At 40.1% G+C, this 18,813-nt stretch overlaps 4 protein-coding genes across 4 annotated transcripts; 3 read left to right on the top strand and 1 right to left on the bottom strand.

The window, feature by feature from the left end:
- Positions 1-492: 492 nt before the first annotated feature.
- Positions 493-1,507, top strand: anapc13 (anaphase promoting complex subunit 13). The gene is made up of 2 exons (XM_020639135.3): positions 493-775; positions 1,181-1,507. The coding sequence occupies exons 1-2, from the start codon at positions 677-679 to the stop codon at positions 1,304-1,306; spliced, it is 225 nt and encodes a 74-aa protein (XP_020494791.1). The 5' UTR covers positions 493-676; the 3' UTR covers positions 1,307-1,507.
- Positions 1,508-1,910: 403 nt separating this feature from the next.
- On the bottom strand, positions 1,911-7,704 carry LOC109987880 (lathosterol oxidase-like). The gene is made up of 6 exons (XM_029278311.2): positions 7,119-7,704; positions 3,977-4,194; positions 3,494-3,626; positions 3,274-3,374; positions 2,412-2,540; positions 1,911-2,180 (listed from the first exon to the last, which is right to left on the bottom strand). The coding sequence occupies exons 1-6, from the start codon at positions 7,141-7,143 to the stop codon at positions 1,911-1,913; spliced, it is 876 nt and encodes a 291-aa protein (XP_029134144.2). The 5' UTR covers positions 7,144-7,704.
- Positions 7,705-12,607: 4,903 nt separating this feature from the next.
- mt2 (metallothionein 2) lies at positions 12,608-13,601 on the top strand. The gene is made up of 3 exons (XM_065956868.1): positions 12,608-12,763; positions 12,874-12,939; positions 13,353-13,601. Exons 1-3 carry the CDS (start codon positions 12,739-12,741, stop codon positions 13,442-13,444), a joined length of 183 nt encoding a protein of 60 aa, XP_065812940.1. The 5' UTR covers positions 12,608-12,738; the 3' UTR covers positions 13,445-13,601.
- Positions 13,602-16,035: 2,434 nt separating this feature from the next.
- steep1 (STING1 ER exit protein 1) lies at positions 16,036-17,387 on the top strand. The gene has a single exon (XM_020639130.3). The coding sequence runs from the start codon at positions 16,176-16,178 to the stop codon at positions 16,851-16,853; it is 678 nt and encodes a 225-aa protein (XP_020494786.1). The 5' UTR covers positions 16,036-16,175; the 3' UTR covers positions 16,854-17,387.
- The last annotated feature ends 1,426 nt before the right edge of the window (positions 17,388-18,813 follow it).

Below are 18,813 nucleotides of genomic sequence, written 5' to 3'. Positions count from 1 at the left end.
GCAGTCAGCACAAGCAAGTTTCAAGGGAGATGCGTCTGGTAACCATGGAGACCGCGGTTAGGTGAAGGCTCGCCCTGCATTCAAGTGTTGTCAGAATAATTCGAAAAATAAGTATCCGACTATGAATAGGCCCACTTGGAGTTGAAAACAAAATCGGAGATATTTGAGTTGTGTCCTGTTGTTCAACTTTCCGTAGACTCATTGCGCATGTAGGATGCCCATAAACTAAATGTTGGAAAAAAATGTTGCTGCTTGGTTGAATCTTCAAAATCCAGTTACTCCTGTTAAGCCATATGGTGGAACCCTCTTTACACTGGCGATGACTGACACAAAACCCTATTGATTATAAATGTTGTTGTCCATATTGAATGTAGGCCTTTATTCACTGATTGAGATTGAATCCGCTATTTTACCTGTATATTTTACACGGACTAAAGAGGGAGAACAGTATTTTCCTTTATTTTTGAAGGCATCACTGGACTACGTCATCAAAGAGCGCCTTCTTGTTACGTTCCGCCGATGTTGTGGTTTTCGGCTAGACACGAAAGAGTGTAATTCACTGGACCTTTTACAGCTTTTACACCAAGTTTTCAAGCTTGTTAATTTGCAGCTAGCTTGAAGCTAACTCGTCAAGAGGAAAGGAAACAACCACTGTACCCGGAGTCCTGCCAAGAAGATGGACAGTGAGATTCAAAGAGACGGGAGGGTCCTGGACCTCACTGATGATGCCTGGAGGGAAGACAGACTGCCATATGAAGATGTCACAATCCCTCTGGTACATAGACTACTATACAAGCAGCTAGCATCTAAAAAAGGTTGTTTACAGCCATTAAAGACAGAATGATTTGATCGATATTAAAGGCAATGATTTGGCTCAAAGATCTACCATCCTGTGGGTGGAGACCAACAGGGCATGAAAGGACAGGACAGTATTTTAAGCGAGTAACAAATCTGATTAATCACAGATTAATAAAGGCGCCAGTGGCTTCTTATAAAGTCTCACATAAACAATTATGACACTTCTCTTTGAATGTTGTAACAAAAGAATGTTTATTTCAATTGTTTTACATCTTTGGCCTCTCAGATTTTCAGTTTCATCATACTGTTGTGTTGACATATAGCAGAGTTGCCTGCCTGACTTTTTTGATTGCAATTTTTTTGCTCTCCTGTTTTTCATCAGAGTGAACTACCTGAGGCTGAGCAAGACAACGGAGGATCCACAGAGTCTGTGAAAGAACAAGAGATGAAGTGGACAGACCTGGCCCTGCAGAGCCTGCATGAAAACACACCGAGCACTGGGAACTAGAAAAACAAGACTGAGCTGAAAGACTGTTGTGCAAAAAGACGCACGTGCAAGAGGACACTGGATTCAGACAAATCTATATATTTTTATTGGCATTGTATTGTGTATTTCGAAGGATTTGCAATGTTTTCTAGCCAAATATGCAAGAATGCATTTCCCATTTGTAGTTTTAAAGTGTTGTCTTAATAAATATTAAATAATGTTGTTATTTCTCCATCTCTTTCAACACAACTTTAATTGTTTAATCAAAGGGATGGTCAAAGCTATAGAAATGTGCTGTTCACCCCAATGTTATGCTTTAGGCTAAAAGTAAGAGCACAACAAATTAAGGTTAAGCAGAAAAAATGCAAGTTTAATCAGTATTTTACAAGGTATTAGTAAAGTTAGGCAGTACATAACTAGAGTTCAGAGTGGAACACAGTGCACAGAGGCTTTTTTTTCTTTAGGCAGTGTATTTACAGTCCATTCCCGATTTCTCATTTTTCATTTCTGCTCCTGATGGCTTGTTTTACATCTTGTGCCATGACCCAGGATACTGGACTGTCTCTGTAGAAACCTGCCTGAGAGCTTAATACTACAAAAGGAAAATGTGCCTGGAGCTCTTCCATCACTGGGTTTGTGCAGTCTCCGCCATGAGCTTGCGAATGTGGTCGTGTGGCCCCCTCCCGAGCAGGGCTGACGGATGTCTGTAGGAGTTCCCCAGACGATCCCAGAGCGTGAAGTATTGACCGTAGTTGTAGTTGAAAAAGAGGTGGTGGTCTACGTGGTGAGCAGCGCCATTGATTAGACAAATCAGGGGGCCGGGGAGGCGGTAGTCTCCATCGTGTATAGAAATGGTCCAGATGTTGACAAAGATGAAGAGTGAGAGGTAGACAACCTGCAGTTTAAAGAGTCCAAATATCAGGACAAAGTTTAATGACAGACTAAACAGCATGTTTCAAATTTACTTTTTAGATTTCTTTGTCTTGCCCACACACTGCTCAACCTGAAATAATTCAAAGTTTTACTAAACACACCTGAAGCTTGTGTAGTCATGATTTGCAGTGTATAGCGATTCCTCAGACTAAACATGAAAATGTTATGTAAAGAGTGACATGTAGACCAGCACCTTGTGGAGGGGGAAAATGAAAGGGTAGACATGATAAGGTAAGCTCTGCAGAAAGCCGTCGAGTGGATGGAAGGCATGGCTGGCAAAGGGTGTAGGGATCTTGAAAATATGGTGCTGCTTATGGAGATGCTGATGAGGAGAAATGGATTGTTTAATATTAAGACTGTTGAGGTAAAACATGCAGCAAACAAACAAGTCTAAAAAAGCTCTACCGTAAAATTTAGCTGTCTATTCTGTAACTGTAATGTATGTAAAATAACCTGTATTCAAGAGAACATGATAAATACATTTCATATAAATATGCAACTACTAAAAGAGTAAAAGTTTAGGTTTTAAATCATCTTGTTAGAAAATAAAATTAGCAAGATTTTCAATCTCAAATGTGTTTTTACAACCTGACTTTAGCCATATGATGGATCACAACAACCTGGAAACACTGACATATTCTGACTTCATAAAGTGTGCAATCCTTCAACAAGCTGTGTGTTGTTTATTTTTTGAGTCATGTTTGTGTCTTCCTGGCAAACGTTTGTCCAAAAACAGAACTTATAGGTCTTCATGGTCCTCACCAATTCCCGAAGACACTATTTGACAGTTGACCTTAATTCTCCACTTTTTAATTACTTACAAGAGACTATATTAAAACTAGTTGCTGAGAGAGCCATTGGACAAAACAGAAAATCAAGTTTTTGGTTGTAAAATCTAAAACAATGAGCCTTTAGATGCATGGCGTAAAGCACATCTTCTTCTTCTTCTAAAAACATTTAACAATGCAGAGTCAGGAGATACATCTCTGTGGTTCATCGCTTTCTCTTAAAATATAGGGACAATTTAAGATTAACATAAGATTGCTGAAGCTCACCTTGTAAATGTGCTTATGATGCATGTACCGGTGTATCCAGTAGATACACATGTCAGTAAAAAACAAGAAACCTGCAATGCTCAAAAAAATCCTGGGCCAGCCTGAAACACAACAAACCAGTCGGTCAATTATCTTCACAAGCACAAATGATTTAAAAACAAATGATAAATCTTCATCAAATAACTTAACATAACTTAAGTTTAAAAAAATGTGTTCTCACCCAGAGAAGAGTCATTGACATTGTCATAAAGTTTGCTGTATCCCCTGACTTCCCCGAAGAAAAGGAGCACTGTGGGGAAGCTCATCCAGAAGATGGAGCTGGTTCCTAACTGGATCTCTCTTCTCACCTGGTTCTGTCCTCGGATCAAAGATGCAAAGTTCAGATTCAGAGGGATTCTACTTTGTTATCAGATCAAATTTGGTCTAATAGAATCAGAATAGAATAGAATCAGCTTTATTGGCCATGTATGCTTACACACACACAGACACACAGAATTTGTCTCCAGTAACTGCACTCTCAATGTACAAAGTTAAACATTAAACATAATATAAGCAAAAAAAAAACACTAATATATACAAGGCTAAATAAGACAATAGTGCAGTGGTGAGTAGTGCAAAAACAATGCTGAGATGAACATGATAATAAATATATAGTTATGTAACAGAGCAGTTAATAACAAAGTCAGGGTAGCAAAGAGCTCACCTTGACAAACTGTGGATGTTTCATGAGCTTATGGTCAAACACACAGTAGAAGCTAAGAGCACCAAAGCCCAGGTAAATCAACTGTGCTCCCAGGTTGGTCACCACCCACAGGCTGATGATCTGACGCAGAGCCCCGTCCTCAGGCCACGAGGCCGGGTAAACATACGGAGTGAAGATGACCCTGTCTGCAATGTTAAGCACATGATCCATGGCAAACTCTGTGAATATAAAGGACAATATGAATTAATAAAGTACCCCATGAATAATAGTTTTCATACAGCTGTATGTAGAGGTGTGTGAGGGGAAACTTAAACAAACCACTGAAGAGGAAAAAGAGGGGATAAAATGATGTCACAAGCAGAGAAGCATTCATGTGTAAAGGAAGCTAGTATCAAATGTTTCAGAGATTATTATTGTTAAAGTCTTAAAGCTTCATGAAGACTTTTTAAATGATTCTTAGAATTAAATGGACTTGCTATTTATGGGTGTTTGTGTTTACACTTTACATGCCGCGATCCACAAAGCTTAAGACTTTTCCATCAACCTTTATCCAAAAAAACCCTTTCATGATTTCTTAGAGTGATTCTGTTTTAGAAGTTTAACCTGGCTAAGACAAGTAGCCAAATGCATTAACCATTACGAAAAAAGAAAAAAAAGAAAAAGAGGGGGCGCTGGTGGTGCAGTGGTTAGTGCGCGCGCCCCATGTATGGAGACCATGGTCCTTCAAGTGGGCGGCCCAGGCTCGAATCCCACCTGTGGCTCCTCTCCCACGTCATTCCCCTCTCTCTCTCTCTCTCTCCCTAATTTCCGACTCTATCCACTGTCCTATCTCTCCAAAAAACAAGAAAGAGAGAAAGAGAAAACACAAAAGAAAAGTTACAAGACAATCACAATAAACTGTTACCTCTGGGATTCACAATTGCCAAACAATCATGCTACTGTAAAAGCTCATCACACTCAAGTTCCCCTTCTTTGACTCTTCTATTAGCTCAACTGAGTGAGGACTTCTTGTCTGTACTCCTGATGCAAATGAAGGCTGCAACTCTCCTCCAATCAGCACAGAGTTTGGATTGTTTGTTTAGAGACCACTTTAAATAATCTGCTGATTAGGTGGCCCAGAGCCTCAAGCTATTAACACATGCATCTGATCTGTTTGCTTTAACGTTATCTCAGACCAAATCAAACAATTCAGGGGCTGGAATCCCCTCCCACATCTCTAGGGTGAGAGCTGGTGTACTGCTGTAAGTAGTCGAGTAAATAGTTGAGCAGCAACATACAAAAACACAAGATTAACACATGTGAACGGAAGGAAGAGAGCAGAGAAATCATCTCAGTCCTAAATTGTTTCTAAGGAATCCAAATCTTTTTCACTCATGCCCTCCTGGAAATTTCTAATTAAAAAAAAAAAAATCAGAACGGGCTGTTCCCTAAAATCTTCCCAATTTCCTGTTCACATATGCATCTCAAAGGGGAGAGAGCGTTTCCCTGTTGGACAGGTGCAGGGTGTTCAGGAGACGAATCAATAGTTATTCTGACAGGTTAACTGCCTTTATATCAATGCTACATTCATTGAACGTATCCTTGTTATCACCTAAAGAGCAGAGAAGAACAAAGGGACAGAGAAGTGAGAATGAAGCTGCTTCACTTTGTGCATGACGATTGCAACGGCTGGGCCCCTGAAAGGCCAAGTGAACAGGCCCTCCATAGATCAACGTATGCACAATCGATCAGTACTGTTAGCACTAGCCTCCTGGCTAACATTAGCTCCCTCTGCCTAGCTCCCATCAGCCTTTGGAGCTGACTGAAATAAGTTTGTTAACAAGTTTTTGTTGGGGTCAAACGTCGTAGCCAGACAAGTCTGTGCAGGTCCTGGAATGGCTTTACTGATTGTGACATAACAGTTAGGTTCACTGGGCACTCTTACAACAGGAACATTACAAAAAAAAGGTTCATATCATTTTAAGATGAGGGGGTTTACATTTTGAAGCAGGCTACATTTTACTGAGAGGAACAATAAATAAAATGATTTAAGAGGTTATGAGTATGTAGGTGTAAAATAATATGTTGTCATTGTTGCTTAAAGGCTTTAAATGCGATTTTTTTGATCCAGCACCAGCATGAAACCAAAACAACTTGCGCTGCATTGTTGTGTTAGCATGCTAATGCTAGCGATCTTTATGATGCTTGTATCTTCACACTGCATGTAAATTTACCTGAAATGAGCGTGATCTAGAAACACAGTTAAGCAGTGAGTACAGTATGTTATTCTTCTTTTCTCTAGTCCCTCAATTAAACAACTTTTATACACGAGGGGAGGAGTCAGCCGGCCGTCTGGGCGATGTAAACAAAGTGAAGATAGGACTCTGAAAACTCTGAAAACATCACAGACAGTGGGACTCGGGTGTTACACCCATTGTAGACAGTCATGACTCACAGAGTTATTTTCAGAGGATATACTTGATTTATATTATATTTAAGTGTGATAAATCACATATTAAGCCTTTAAAATTAGGACCATGTGTATTTTTTTGTTAACCTCAGTGAATTTTCCTGAAACTTACCAGCTGGATTCACAAATCAGCTTACCTAATGTGGACATTTCACCAGCAGGCTGGCAGGAAAATGTCTGGGTAAAGTCAGGGGACCTGAACATTTTGGAAAATTCAACCTTTCAGGAGTTTTTTTTTTTGCTTGTGTGAAAGCACTTCTGGAGCTTCTCTCTCATATTAGATGACCAAATTGGAGAAATGAGAATCTTGGTTTCTTTTACTTCATTTAATAAAGGTTTAAATCCAAATTAATTTACTGTTTCTGCGTGATGCTTCACCTTTAATTCATGGTGTGATTCTGAATAATGACCATCACCATGTTTTTCATTCTATAATCAAAAAATTATATTCACAAGTGGAAACAAATGAAGGCAGCAACAGAATAAGAACGACGAGTCCGTACACCTGCTGCATGACGGAGCATTTACTACAGAACATATATATGGCACCCTCAGATTTATAAGCTAAATTTAATTCTAGATGAATTTCAGGGGTCACTCCAACAAATTCTGAATATGTGTCTTCATGTGTCAGAGGCAAAGTTCATCAAGATTTGAGTTTAAAGCTAAAATCATTATGGCTGCTGAACTGACCTGCTTTAGGACCAGAGGCAGTCATCCAAAGTGTGTTCACGTTCCTGGAAATTAGACGAATCCGCTTTCCTCCACACACAGCATGACACCAGCAGAAGATTTGTGATAGAGAACACTTGGCCAGAGTCTTCACTGGTGAATGCACCACATGCTGTTGGTGTAAAATATACCGTCCATTTCAAGTTTTCCAAAAATAAAAAAAACTACACAGTTTCTGTCTGCGGGATTTCAGGCTAACTCTTCTTTGTTTAAATTTGCAGAGGCAGTGAGCATGCTGAGGGGATTCACACAGACTCAGACACGTTGGTGTGCTGGAACGAGATCCCAGCATGCTCAGCAAATAACGAAGGGCTCAGTGACAGCAGCAGGACATTATCTTCAAGTCAGTTTCAGAAGAGATCAGAAAATATATTTCTATACTGGCTGAAAGGTAATAAATTTAATTTCATTCTGAGTTATTGACTGTTCATCATTAAGTTCTATTGGTTATTTTTATGAAATGGCAAAAAAAGCTGCTGTACAGGATTGCTGCAAACAAAAGTTTTGTTGTGTTTTTATACAATGACAATAAAGCTTCTATCTATCTAAAAAAAAGACGATCTGATGTCTTTATGAAGCACAAATATCCATCGTCTGTACTTAAAGGTAACATTAGCATATCTGTTTTTAAGCAGTATTTTATCCGCTGCATGGGAAAAGCATTTAATTCCTTTTTCAGCAGTGTACACCCCCTCTCTTATTTCTGCCTTGAGGATCAAGTTCCTTCTTCACTGTCTGCCCTTTAAACACACTGCACGTACACACCTAACACAAGCTGTGACACACAACCCCCACCCCCCCACCCCCACAGGCACCAATGAGCACACTGCATCTCCAGCTCATGTACACGCAGTGGCGATTCTAGAGTCTGTTGGGGCCCCAGACAAAAATCAATTAAAGAATAGCAAGAATAAAGACGAGGTATTCCTCTTCATTTTTCTTTGTTGACTTAAAAAAACGCTTAGCAGTGCAACGACAGTGAGTGCTGTCAGATGGTGCCCTCTTAGGGAGGTTTTCTAATGCCGTTGCAAAATGTGCACACATTTTGGGCCACTGCTTTGGTTTAAGTCTGTGAACCCTCAGGAGCACCCTACAGGTCTGGGGCCCCGAGCTGTTGCCTTCCTCGCCTACAAGCCGGTGAAGATGGTGAATGTAGGCCTATATGTCGCACCATTAAAATGAGTCATTCAGAACACGTCCATCTTCACGTTTTGACACTTTAATTAAAGAAGAGGCCCTCAGCTCAACACGAGCTCACTATGTTTTTCGGCCTAAACATCAAGGGACAGTGCCTTATTTTTAAAGGGTCGGTAAAACACATGTTTTTCCTCTATACACAGTAAATAAGAAAAACAGTATAGTACTGTTTTTTACTTTTTTTAAAAACTAACTGTATTACAAATATGAATTAACTGAAACACTTCTGGAAATTAAATACTAAAATTGATACTAAAATTGGTTCTCGGACTCAAAGTGCTGCCAAACATTCAGCTGCTTCCACTCGAATAAATGTATTGCGCATTACCCATATTGCACAAGATCTGCAAAAACACAGCATGAGAGATAAGATAAGAAATGTAAAAGAATATGAACACCATGACGCTATTGCATCGCCCACAGCCTTATAAAACATTGTTCAGAATTTTGACTGTGGGAACAAGAGTCTTCAAGGCGGTTCGGTTTACGTCCAGGGGACTCTGTATCGTCTGCCAGGAGGTCGAAGCTCATGCTCAGAGTGGAGGATGTGATATGGGTCAGACTACACTCTCTGTGCCAGTCTGAGAACAGACTGCTCATATATTGGCTGGAGGGAGAGGTTTTCAATCCTCCCCGTCACCTAGCCGTCTGCACCAGACGAAGATATTGTGTATAGACCAATAGGTCTATATCAATAGACACAATAGACACCATATCCCTTCAGAATACAGCCTGAAAAACAAACTTCTAAAATATGCCTACATGATGGCTCCAAAGAGTTACATTTCCCCCTACTCGGTAAGCTCTCTCTTTAAAGGGGCAGACGTCTCCCTCTAGCGTTCTCGGACACAAACAGCAGCTTTGTGCCACTTTTGGTTCAACTGATCCGATAGCCTCGGGACCCACTGACCCACTGGAAGATCGGACCCAAATTTCTAAGAATTAAAAAAAAAATGAAAATGTTGGCTATGAGATGAAAACACGACAGCCAATCTTTTGTCTTTGAAAGAAGTCAAATGATGATTCAGTTTTTAATGAGTCTGATGAAGAACAGGTCTGACCTAAGCGTCACTATCATGGGGAATTTTATTGGAGCCTTTCAGTGTGAGCCATCTTTTTATTTGTTTTGCTTTTTTCAGTGAAATTCTTTCTCGACTCAGCACCTGCCCTCTTGGTTTGGGTTTCCTCGATTGTCAGACATCATGCTTTCATGCGCCAGCAGCACACTGAGGTTTTCGTTGTTATTTTGTGACCTCAGCTTAAGAAAATATCACATCTCCTGAAGTCCTCTGCCCCTTGTGCGCACAATTTAACTTGTTAGACAAGTTAGATGATAAATTGTGCGCACAACAGAATACATTGCGCTCATAACTTAGATTATAATGAGTGGGAACAAGATTATTTGTTTTTTGTTTTTTACACTTTGGGATTTCAGAGCTTCATAGAAAACACGTTTTCAAAGTCATATTTGTATTTCACTATATCAGCTGGCAAAATAAAAACTTCTTCAGATGAGCAGTGTTAAGATGCACTGCCGCCACCTAGCGTCACCTAATGAGTGAATAAACAACCACATACTACATGCCACAACTTTCGTTCCCCTGACAACCACGACCCACTAAAAGAAAACACTGAGCGACCCACTTTTGGCTCCCGGCCCACTAGTTGAGAACAATGGGTGTACATGGATGATGGATAATACTTTTCCATGGCTGTTTACTAAATATCCACAAATATCAAAGTAAATCACCGTTACAAACCACATGTTTGAAACTGCATGTTTAAATAAAATCCTTAATCAGGGCTACCTGACTTGAATCAGTGTTCTGAAGTGTTTTCTGAGTGGGGTGCCTAATCACAACACTTCACTAATCACCTGCTGCACTCTCCAGAATCCTCTTTAAATCCTTCATCATACACACTGCACAGATTAGGCTCTTTGAATAATTGCCCAGCTTTTCAATTTGTTAACACAATCAAAAGGCTGAATGTGAAATAAGAATGAAAAGCAACTTAGTTTAGGCTCGATTGGCTCGATGTTGTCAGCAATATTTGAAACTTTTTTCACCTTGAGGATGTTTCAGTTTAGTTCATTTCTTCTTAATAATCTTTCTGGTTTGATAAGATTTATTTCAACATCAGCGTGACTTAGCTGTTAGGCCTGTGTGCAGTAGATCAAAATGTGCAAATTTTGCAAAGACTGTGGGAAACTCCCCCCCCCCCCCTTTTGCTTTAGGCCCCAAAAGACTGTAGAATCGCCACTTGTAGATTGACCTTGATGTGATCTCCTCAACACTAACAGGAATAGCGTTACTCTCTAGGCTCTATCATATATTTCTACAAAGAAGCACATGTTGTTTTTTTATGATCCCTTTCTCTTTTAATCAGTATTCGAGATGTTTCTTCAAAGTTGCACTCAGCTCTCAATCTTTGTATCACTCGTGACACTCAGTAATTTACATCTGTCACAATAATGACTCAGCCCATTATGTCCTCACATACAGGAATCTTTTTAGTGGAAAAACACAGCCGGAAGGTGGCGAGCGCAAAAAGGACAAAGCTGCTTCAGGTTACAAAAAAAAGCTCGTAATCGAAAGTTGCAGATGGATATTGATAAATGAAAAAAAAGGGAGCTGAGACGCAACAACCGAACATGTCCGTCATCGAAGTGAGCTTGCCTTTTGCTGTCTATTGGATTCAAATGATAGGCCACGAAACAGGCCAATTACACTTTTAGAATTCCGTAAATTTCATCGTTAATTTGTAGAAATGTGTAGGCTTTAGCCTAAATATAAATAACTACGCTTTAATTGATGTTAACAGTCATGTTGCACTGCCCCTGAAACAACCAGCAACAATATACATTTACAATAAATGCAACATAAACATTAAAAGCCCCAAAGAGTCTCACTCGACTCCTGAATGGGATTATTTCCTACAGTAGACGGTACATAAATGCATCATATAACAACAGTCTATTTACATGGGTCTGCGAGGAGACGCGGCCGGGTGCAGAGGAGCAGAGCGGCGGGAGGAGGAAGAGGAGAAGCACCGTGTGCACAGACCCGGTAACACCGAGACACATTGGCCCCCAGGGAAACATGTTTACATGAGATTTAAAATAAAAATGTACCTCAGCCGAGACCAAACACCGGCAGTGCCTTTCTTATTTAGCCTGAACGTTGTGTCGTGATATTGACATTTGTATACAAGGCTAAATATAGGAAATGAAAAAACCTTTGGATGTCTATTAAGCTACCTAAACTAAAGATAGTCTAGTCTGTTGTTTAAAAAAACTAAATGATAGGCCTATTTGGAACTATAAACTGTGCGAATGTATTTAAAACGAAGTTAATGATTAGGCTACTTAAATATAAAATAATGTAATTTATGTTTAAATTCAATTCAAATAAAGTTGAATAAAAGCAGAGTAAGGACTGGTGCAAATATATCAAATAGAAACATCTGCTCTCTTCCAGTAAACTGCAAACTTAGTAGGCTATACTGAGTTTTGCCTATATTTCAAATTATACAACTTGTCTTTGAGTGTTTTAGCAGAAGATATGAAAATAAAGAATAATTATACACATGGGCTTAAGAGGGTTAACGAACAGTTCTGTTGTTGTTTAGACATAAACCGGTCATCAAGCCTAAATAACTCTAAACTTCCAACAATTTCTTCTGCAAACCCGTTTCGACACGATATGAATGTCTAGTCGAAACCTTTGCACACATTTTTCCTCCTCCTTGAATTTGTACATCCGTGCGCAAACTGTTCGTGATTTATTGATCTGCGCTCAGTGTTGTTCAGCGCATGCGTGTTTATGGATTTCAAACTTTGGTGATATTCCACTAATTGTGCCCAAAAGTAAACAGCTTAACTCTCTCTCCTGGCATCACACCTTTTAAAATGAGAGTGTGTTATCCTTATAAGAGACACAGGTTGCATTCAGGATTCCCAATTATTTCTAAAAGTAGGTGAAAAACATGAACTTTGGTAAACTGTGTCCCATATAGGCCTAATGAAAACAAACGTGTTTTTCTCTGTGTAAACAAACACGTTAATTATTCCGGCGTTTCGTGTCCCCAAGATGAATAAAAGGATTCCAGGGATCTTACGTAATGACAGACAACATGCCAGCTCCCCCTCGCCTGGGAATCTGTGTGTTGTTGCTCCTACAATAACTCGTGTGCACAGACCTCTTTGTAATCATCCACTACGTGTCTGCGTGCAGCGTGACACGCGCGTTTTGCACGCGGTACTGTTGTGTCCAGGACACTATAAAAGAGCTGCCCCCCTCCACTGTTACATACAACACTCACTCGATCCTGACGACGACGACAACACACCTTCACTCCAAGAAACACCCACATCAACTGAAAAATGGACCCTTGCGACTGCGCCAAGAGTAAGTGATCTTTGTAAAATCTCATGGCTGTTTTATATCCCTCGTGTTTGTTTAGACTCTGTGTCTCTGGCGCACAGATTGGAGCTCATTTGTGTTGTTTGTGTTTCTAGCTGGAACCTGCAACTGCGGAGGATCATGCACTTGCACAAACTGCTCCTGCAGTAAATGCCAGAAAAGTAAGTGAACTAAAAATCTTGAGATGACCCGTCGAGAGTAAACATGAATTGCTGAGTGAATCGCAGCAGAGATCAAATAGCCTCACCAATGATGCCACATAGCCTATTTATAGCTTGCTTAATTATTCACGCCAAGATGACTTTGTGCCGTCTACTTCATTTATTTATTTGTAGCAAATTCACTAATTCTGTGCCAGTCCGCACTAAATGCCTTTGCAGTGCTTGTTTGTAAATCACCTTTTAGCTTAGAGGTAGGCCTGTAGGCTGCAGCTCAGGTGACTTTGATTGGCTTAATGGTGCTGCGACGTGTAAGGTCTCGAAGAAGAGTTTCTTGCTTAATAGTTTTTGTCGTTGATCGCGATGTCCTGGTGTAGAGTGGTATTTGGGTTTTATATGATGTTTTCACCTTGCAGGCTGCTGCCCATGCTGCCCATCCGGCTGCAGCAAATGCGCCTCTGGCTGCGTGTGCAAAGGGAAGACCTGCGACACCAGCTGCTGTCAGTGAGGAGCCTGGTCCTCCTCAGCCCTCCTGTGCTCTGGCGATGGCGCCTGTATGATCCACTCTGCTTTGACTGCAGTTGCGATCTTCTCTAAATAGTGATGTTTGTGATTTTTGTACTCGTCTTGTCTTTGTTGAAATAAAATGTTTCCGTAAAAGGTAACTTTACTGTTGTCCTGTTTGCTTGTGATGACAGTTTCAGCTGATGCTGAAGGGTAGAGTCATACCCTACACTATACGGCAGGCTATTTGCAAGGCTTTCAATCCTTGAAACTCATCCAGTTATGGCTCCAGTTTTCATAAAATATATAACAAATGGGAGAACCTGAACTAGATGTGTCATGTTCCCTTTCTTTCCAGACAGCCGAAATGGGAAATAAATCTGTATAGCTTCTCAAACCAGCCTGATCAGAATGTATAGGCCTAAATTTGAAAACTTTCGTGGGATTACTCTGACCAGGTGTGTCGATAATTGCGTGCACCTCAAATGTATTTTGCATCCCTTAGGCCTAATGTTTCTCCGCTCTAGTCTATAGAGCTGTGTGGCTCTTAAGTAGACTATATTGGGGAAAACTTGCTTGTAACTCGCATCACTGAGTTTCCTTCAGACACAAAACTCGGAGATATCGGCTACAACTATTGTGGCTGTTTTCAACCAGCTAATGGTAGTACTTTAGGTTGTGAATAAATACTTTGCTCTTTCCACAAATATTTTGAGGTAAAACTCATCCACACTCTAACTTGCAATAAACTTATTTATAGACAAAAAAAAAAAAAAACACGCTCAACTCACTTTCAACAAAAACAAAAACCCCAAAAAATGTTGAACAACAAAAACGATCAGGACAGAACTCCAAATTTTATATTTTATTTACCACATGACTGCTTTGAGCCACGGCTCTTCCTCATGTGAACAGGCCATTTTTTTTTTCAAACATCTCCAGGTGTGTTCAATTTATACTTCGTCCAAGATGAGCTTCCCTCCAGAGGGTGTCTCTATCCAAAGACCCGTCCACAACACAAAACAACACCCACATGAGCGTCCTCAAGAGGTACATAGAACATGCAAAGCTCAATCAACAACCCAGAACAACACCTAAAGAGTGAACCCAAAAGGTTTCTCTCTGTAAAAGGATTCTGTCCCTGTCTCCACCTCTGCGTGGCATATTAACAACTTCAATACCCATAAGTCACTGAGAGGGTGATTACAACTATGTAAATGTCTTGCCACTGATGATTTGTCATCATGATTCCGTATAGAGGATTTATGTTCACATATACATGTTTTTAATTTAATAGGTTACATGGACATTTGAACAAATACACCACAGACCTGGTGTTACAAGTGATCCGACCTCTAACTTTAATGTCTAGTCTTAAATTTGGATGAGTGAAATCATTACCTCGGATCATAGCATAACAATGAATGCAATTATGACAAGGAAAATTACCTCTAGGGATATGAGAAAGAAAATGTTGATGTTTCTTCAGCAGATCTGACTTGACTCAGAGATCCCTTAAGTTAGAAGACCTTTTATAAAAGTACCTAGGAGAAGTTTTAAAAGCACCTGCAATGTGAGAATCGCTAGTTAATATGTACCAATAAACTTACTTGCCAATAAATGTATTCTTGCAAGTTAAACAGCATACAAGAGTTGTCGTGCAATTTTCTATGTAGGCTATACTTTAGATTGTGGATTTGCTCATCTTTGTTTTTTAGTCCCTAAAGAATCAAGCTAAGAAGATGTATAGGCTATTTTGCCAAATTGTATTGTATACATATAATTAGTAGGGGATAGAAATAATAAAAATGTGCATGCAAAATGTCCACAAAAGTTATGCCACCCCTGCATGAGTCAGTGCCCCAGGTGGGCCATCCCAGTCATAAAGGTGTGGACACGCCCCTGCTTGCAGGACAATGAAAAATAAAGCAGATGCAATTTCTAAACTGCAGAATTTTGCACCCCCCTAAATGAACTCTAGACACTTCAGACTGTTTGCAGGTCATGAGTAGGCCTAGGCAACACAGGCTAATGAAAATAGAATAGAATCGATGTTTATTGCCATTTGCACAGGTACAGTACAGTACAGGTACATTGGAATTCTTGTACATTTCTCCCTGAGTCAGCTTCTACAAAAAAAGTTAAAACTATATATAAAATAAAATAGCATTATAAGAAAAAAAAGAGCAGAAAAGTACAAAAAAAGTAAAAGTAAAAATAAACAAGTTGTAGTAACAGCTAAGTGATTTAAAATAAACTGTACATAAGTTATACACTGTATTAAAGCAAAGATATATTACAAAAAAATGTACAATGAAATGAAAATATAAATATGTTTTCTTGTCTCTATAACTACATCTCTTAATGCGTCTTCTATCGAGTCTACAGAATAATAAGGACACTTAACTTTATTAAGTATAACTTAAAATACTTTGTCATTGCATATCTGCCCCCAGAAATAAGATTAATTCCGTTTTCTAAAACACTCTGGTGCATGTAATTCTTCTCAGGTATGCATGATTTCTAAGATGAATAACACCCTCCGTTAGCGGAACCTTCTGATTACGCGGAACAAAGAGTAGACGCTTTGAGTTTCCAGTCGGACCAGTATCCGTGGCGCACACAGGAAACGCTTCGTTCCTCGTATGTTTTACTTGTGTTTTTGTCGTCATGGTGCTTCAGAAGTAGCATTTAACACGGCTGTATCATTGTAATAATACTTGTTAGAGGTGAAAATGCCGAAGGTGGTGTCTAGAAGCGTCGTGTGCTCGGACACCAGAGACAGAGAGGAGTACGACGACGGAGAAAAGCCTCTCCATGTGTACTACTGCCTGTGCGGACAGATGGTTCTGGTCCTGGACTGTCAGCTGGAGAAACTGCCCATGAGGCCCCGGGACCGAGCCAGGGTGATCGACGCGGCCAAACATGCCCACAAGTTCTGCAACGTGGAAGTGGACGAGAACACGTACATCAAGAGAGCCGAGGGCATCGAGAGGCAGTACCGCAAGAAGTGCGGGAAGTGCGGCCTGCTGCTCTTCTACCAGCACCAGGACAAGAACAACCCGGCCACCTTCATCGTGGACGAGGCCGTGGTCAAGTTCGGACAGGGCTTCGGCAACACCAGCGTCTACAGCCAGAAACAGCCGGAGGCGCCCAAGAAGGTCCGGGTGATGATGACCAAGAGGACCAAAGACATGGGCAAGTTCAGCTCCGTCACCGTGTCCACCATCGACGAAGAGGAGGAGGAGATCGAAGCCCGAGAGGTGGCAGACTCTTACGCGCAAAACGCCAAAGTGATCGAGAAGCAGCTGGAGAGGAAAGGCATGAGCAAGAGGAGGCTGCAGGAGCTGGCTGAGCTGGAGGCCAAGAAGGCCAAGATGAAGGGCACCCTGATAGATAACCAGTTCAAGTAGAGGGGGTCTCTATAGGAGGGGACACTCTCTGGACATCCTCATTCTGTGGACTGCTCAGCTAGTTTTATAGAGGACAATATTTGGACTTATCGAGAGGACTGATTGTTTCCTTTGGGTGTTTTGTTGTATTTTATGTTTGGGATCTTGGGAGGATGCAAAACTGCATATTTCTTCTATCCTCTAAAACTTCAAATAAAGTCCCGTCCCCGTTAATACCCTGGTGTTTGAGGCTCCTATGTGTAAAGTTTTGAATAGTTTGCTGATCAAACTTAAGGAGAAAAAAACAGCAAGACACATTTGTTGAATTTGTTGTTACCAATATCTTATTTTTATACACGGATAAATAGTCTTTCAAATACTCTTCCCATCTTTACTGTGCTCAAGTAAATAAAGGCCCGTCTTGTATCGACACCTGTCCCAAAGAAAGACCGGCTCATTTCACAGACTGAAGCTAAGAGAAGCCCGGGGTATTAGTTGAAGTCTTACAGGGATGCTATTTTGTACAAAGATAATAAAAAAATGTTTTTTAAAGCATTTGTTGTTGGTGTTATTTGTACGCTAAAGGTGTTTGAAACTGTGACAGTTTTTGATCTTAAATATTTTGTCCATGTCCTTTTGTAGCTGTGTGTTGTTGCACACTTCCTAAAAAGTCTTAAATGAAATACCTCTAAAAGGAACATGTATGTTCACATCATACAATTGTGATAAAGGAGGAATCATTAATCAGAGTGGATCTTTAACAAGAAACTTCAGACATGTTGTGTGGAGCTCTGAGACTTATTTAGACTGGTTGAAAAGGAAGAGAATATGTGACCTTTAAGACTCCAGACTTGTTTTGGGGTGAGGCTTATACAGATAATGCATTTAAAGTTCAAGTTACTTTGTGTTTTGTAAATGACTCATTTTCTCCTGACTTTAGTGCAACATAAATAGGCCTTCTTATCAACCACGTACTGAATTTGAGAGTTTCCTAAGTTGTGACCGTAGGGCTTGAAAGAGACATGTTCACTTAATATCAGAAGTCAAACAGAAAATATGATTTCATCAATAAATCAAATTATACAACTTTATTTAAATGAAGTCCCTCAAATACATTCAAGCTCTCAGTAGAAATGATGTCAATATTATAGTTGTATCTGTTCGTCTTTCTATATTAATAATTTGAACTCTTTCAAAATATAATTCAAGTAACTCATTCTCTCTGGCAGGATCCAAAGAAAGTACTGGAGCACTTGAATCACTTAAGGTAAATTTATTTTGGTGCAAAGGACTAACGTTCCTCCTCAGAGTCAAACAGTGAAGCGTCAGTCCTTTGCACTAAAGTACATTTAGTTAAAGTGATTTGTGTGCTCCTACCTTATTCTGCTCGAGAGGAGTCCACTGAATTATGTCTTCAAGGTCTAAGGTCTTTCTCTGAGAGCCTTCCAAATGTGGAGCAGCTGAAGCGCAAGAGTTTCCTTCTACTGCACATCATTTTTACTCTTATGTTTAAAATAATAATATAAGAAAGGTGTGTGTGTGTGTGTGTGTGTGTGTGTGTGTGTGTGTGTGTGTGTGTGTGTGTGTGTGTGTGTGTGTGTGTGTGTGTGTGTGTGTGTGTGTGTGTGTGTGTGTGTGTGTGTGTGTGTGTTTGTGTGTGTGTGTGTTTGCAGGGGGGGGGGGGGGTAGGTGGTCTATGTCAGATGGTGATTCATGCAGGAGATGTTTTAAAAAATGTTGTTGTTGTGTGTCTAAAATGCAACTCAGACGATAAATGTTTGTCACAAAAATTCAGTACATCACAAGAACAATGTGTTCTGTTGAAGGAATCACAACCTGTTTCAGGAAGCAGCTGTTTGAACTATACAGAGGAATGTTTACATAGTGGTACATGGAAAAATAAATGAATCAAGCAAAAATAAACAGTTTATATTGAATGTTTAAACACAAAATCCACAAGATCTATCTAAAGCCCAAAGGA

Source organism: Labrus bergylta, chromosome 7, assembly GCF_963930695.1.
Source record: "Labrus bergylta chromosome 7, fLabBer1.1, whole genome shotgun sequence".
NCBI lineage: Eukaryota > Metazoa > Chordata > Actinopteri > Labriformes > Labridae > Labrus > Labrus bergylta.
This window is presented reverse-complemented; position numbering and strand designations above follow the sequence as displayed.

Excerpts from the sequence above, each read along its gene's own strand:
- mt2 (XM_065956868.1), top strand. The coding sequence starts at position 12,739 with ATGGACCCTTGCGACTGCGCCAAGA. Across the intron at positions 12,764-12,873 it reads CCCTTGCGACTGCGCCAAGA|CTGGAACCTGCAACTGCGGA; the intron begins GTAAGTGATCTT and ends TTGTGTTTCTAG. Across the intron at positions 12,940-13,352 it reads CTGCAGTAAATGCCAGAAAA|GCTGCTGCCCATGCTGCCCA; the intron begins GTAAGTGAACTA and ends TTCACCTTGCAG.
- LOC109987880 (XM_029278311.2), bottom strand. The coding sequence starts at position 7,143 with ATGACTGCCTCTGGTCCTAAAGCAG. Across the intron at positions 4,195-7,118 it reads TGCCTCTGGTCCTAAAGCAG|AGTTTGCCATGGATCATGTG; the intron begins GTCAGTTCAGCA and ends TTATATTCACAG. Across the intron at positions 3,375-3,493 it reads TGTCAATGACTCTTCTCTGG|GCTGGCCCAGGATTTTTTTG; the intron begins GTGAGAACACAT and ends GTTGTGTTTCAG.
- steep1 (XM_020639130.3), top strand. The coding sequence starts at position 16,176 with ATGCCGAAGGTGGTGTCTAGAAGCGTCGTGTGCTCGGACACCAGAGAC.
- anapc13 (XM_020639135.3), top strand. The coding sequence starts at position 677 with ATGGACAGTGAGATTCAAAGAGACGGGAGGGTCCTGGACCTCACTGAT. Across the intron at positions 776-1,180 it reads AAGATGTCACAATCCCTCTG|AGTGAACTACCTGAGGCTGA; the intron begins GTACATAGACTA and ends GTTTTTCATCAG.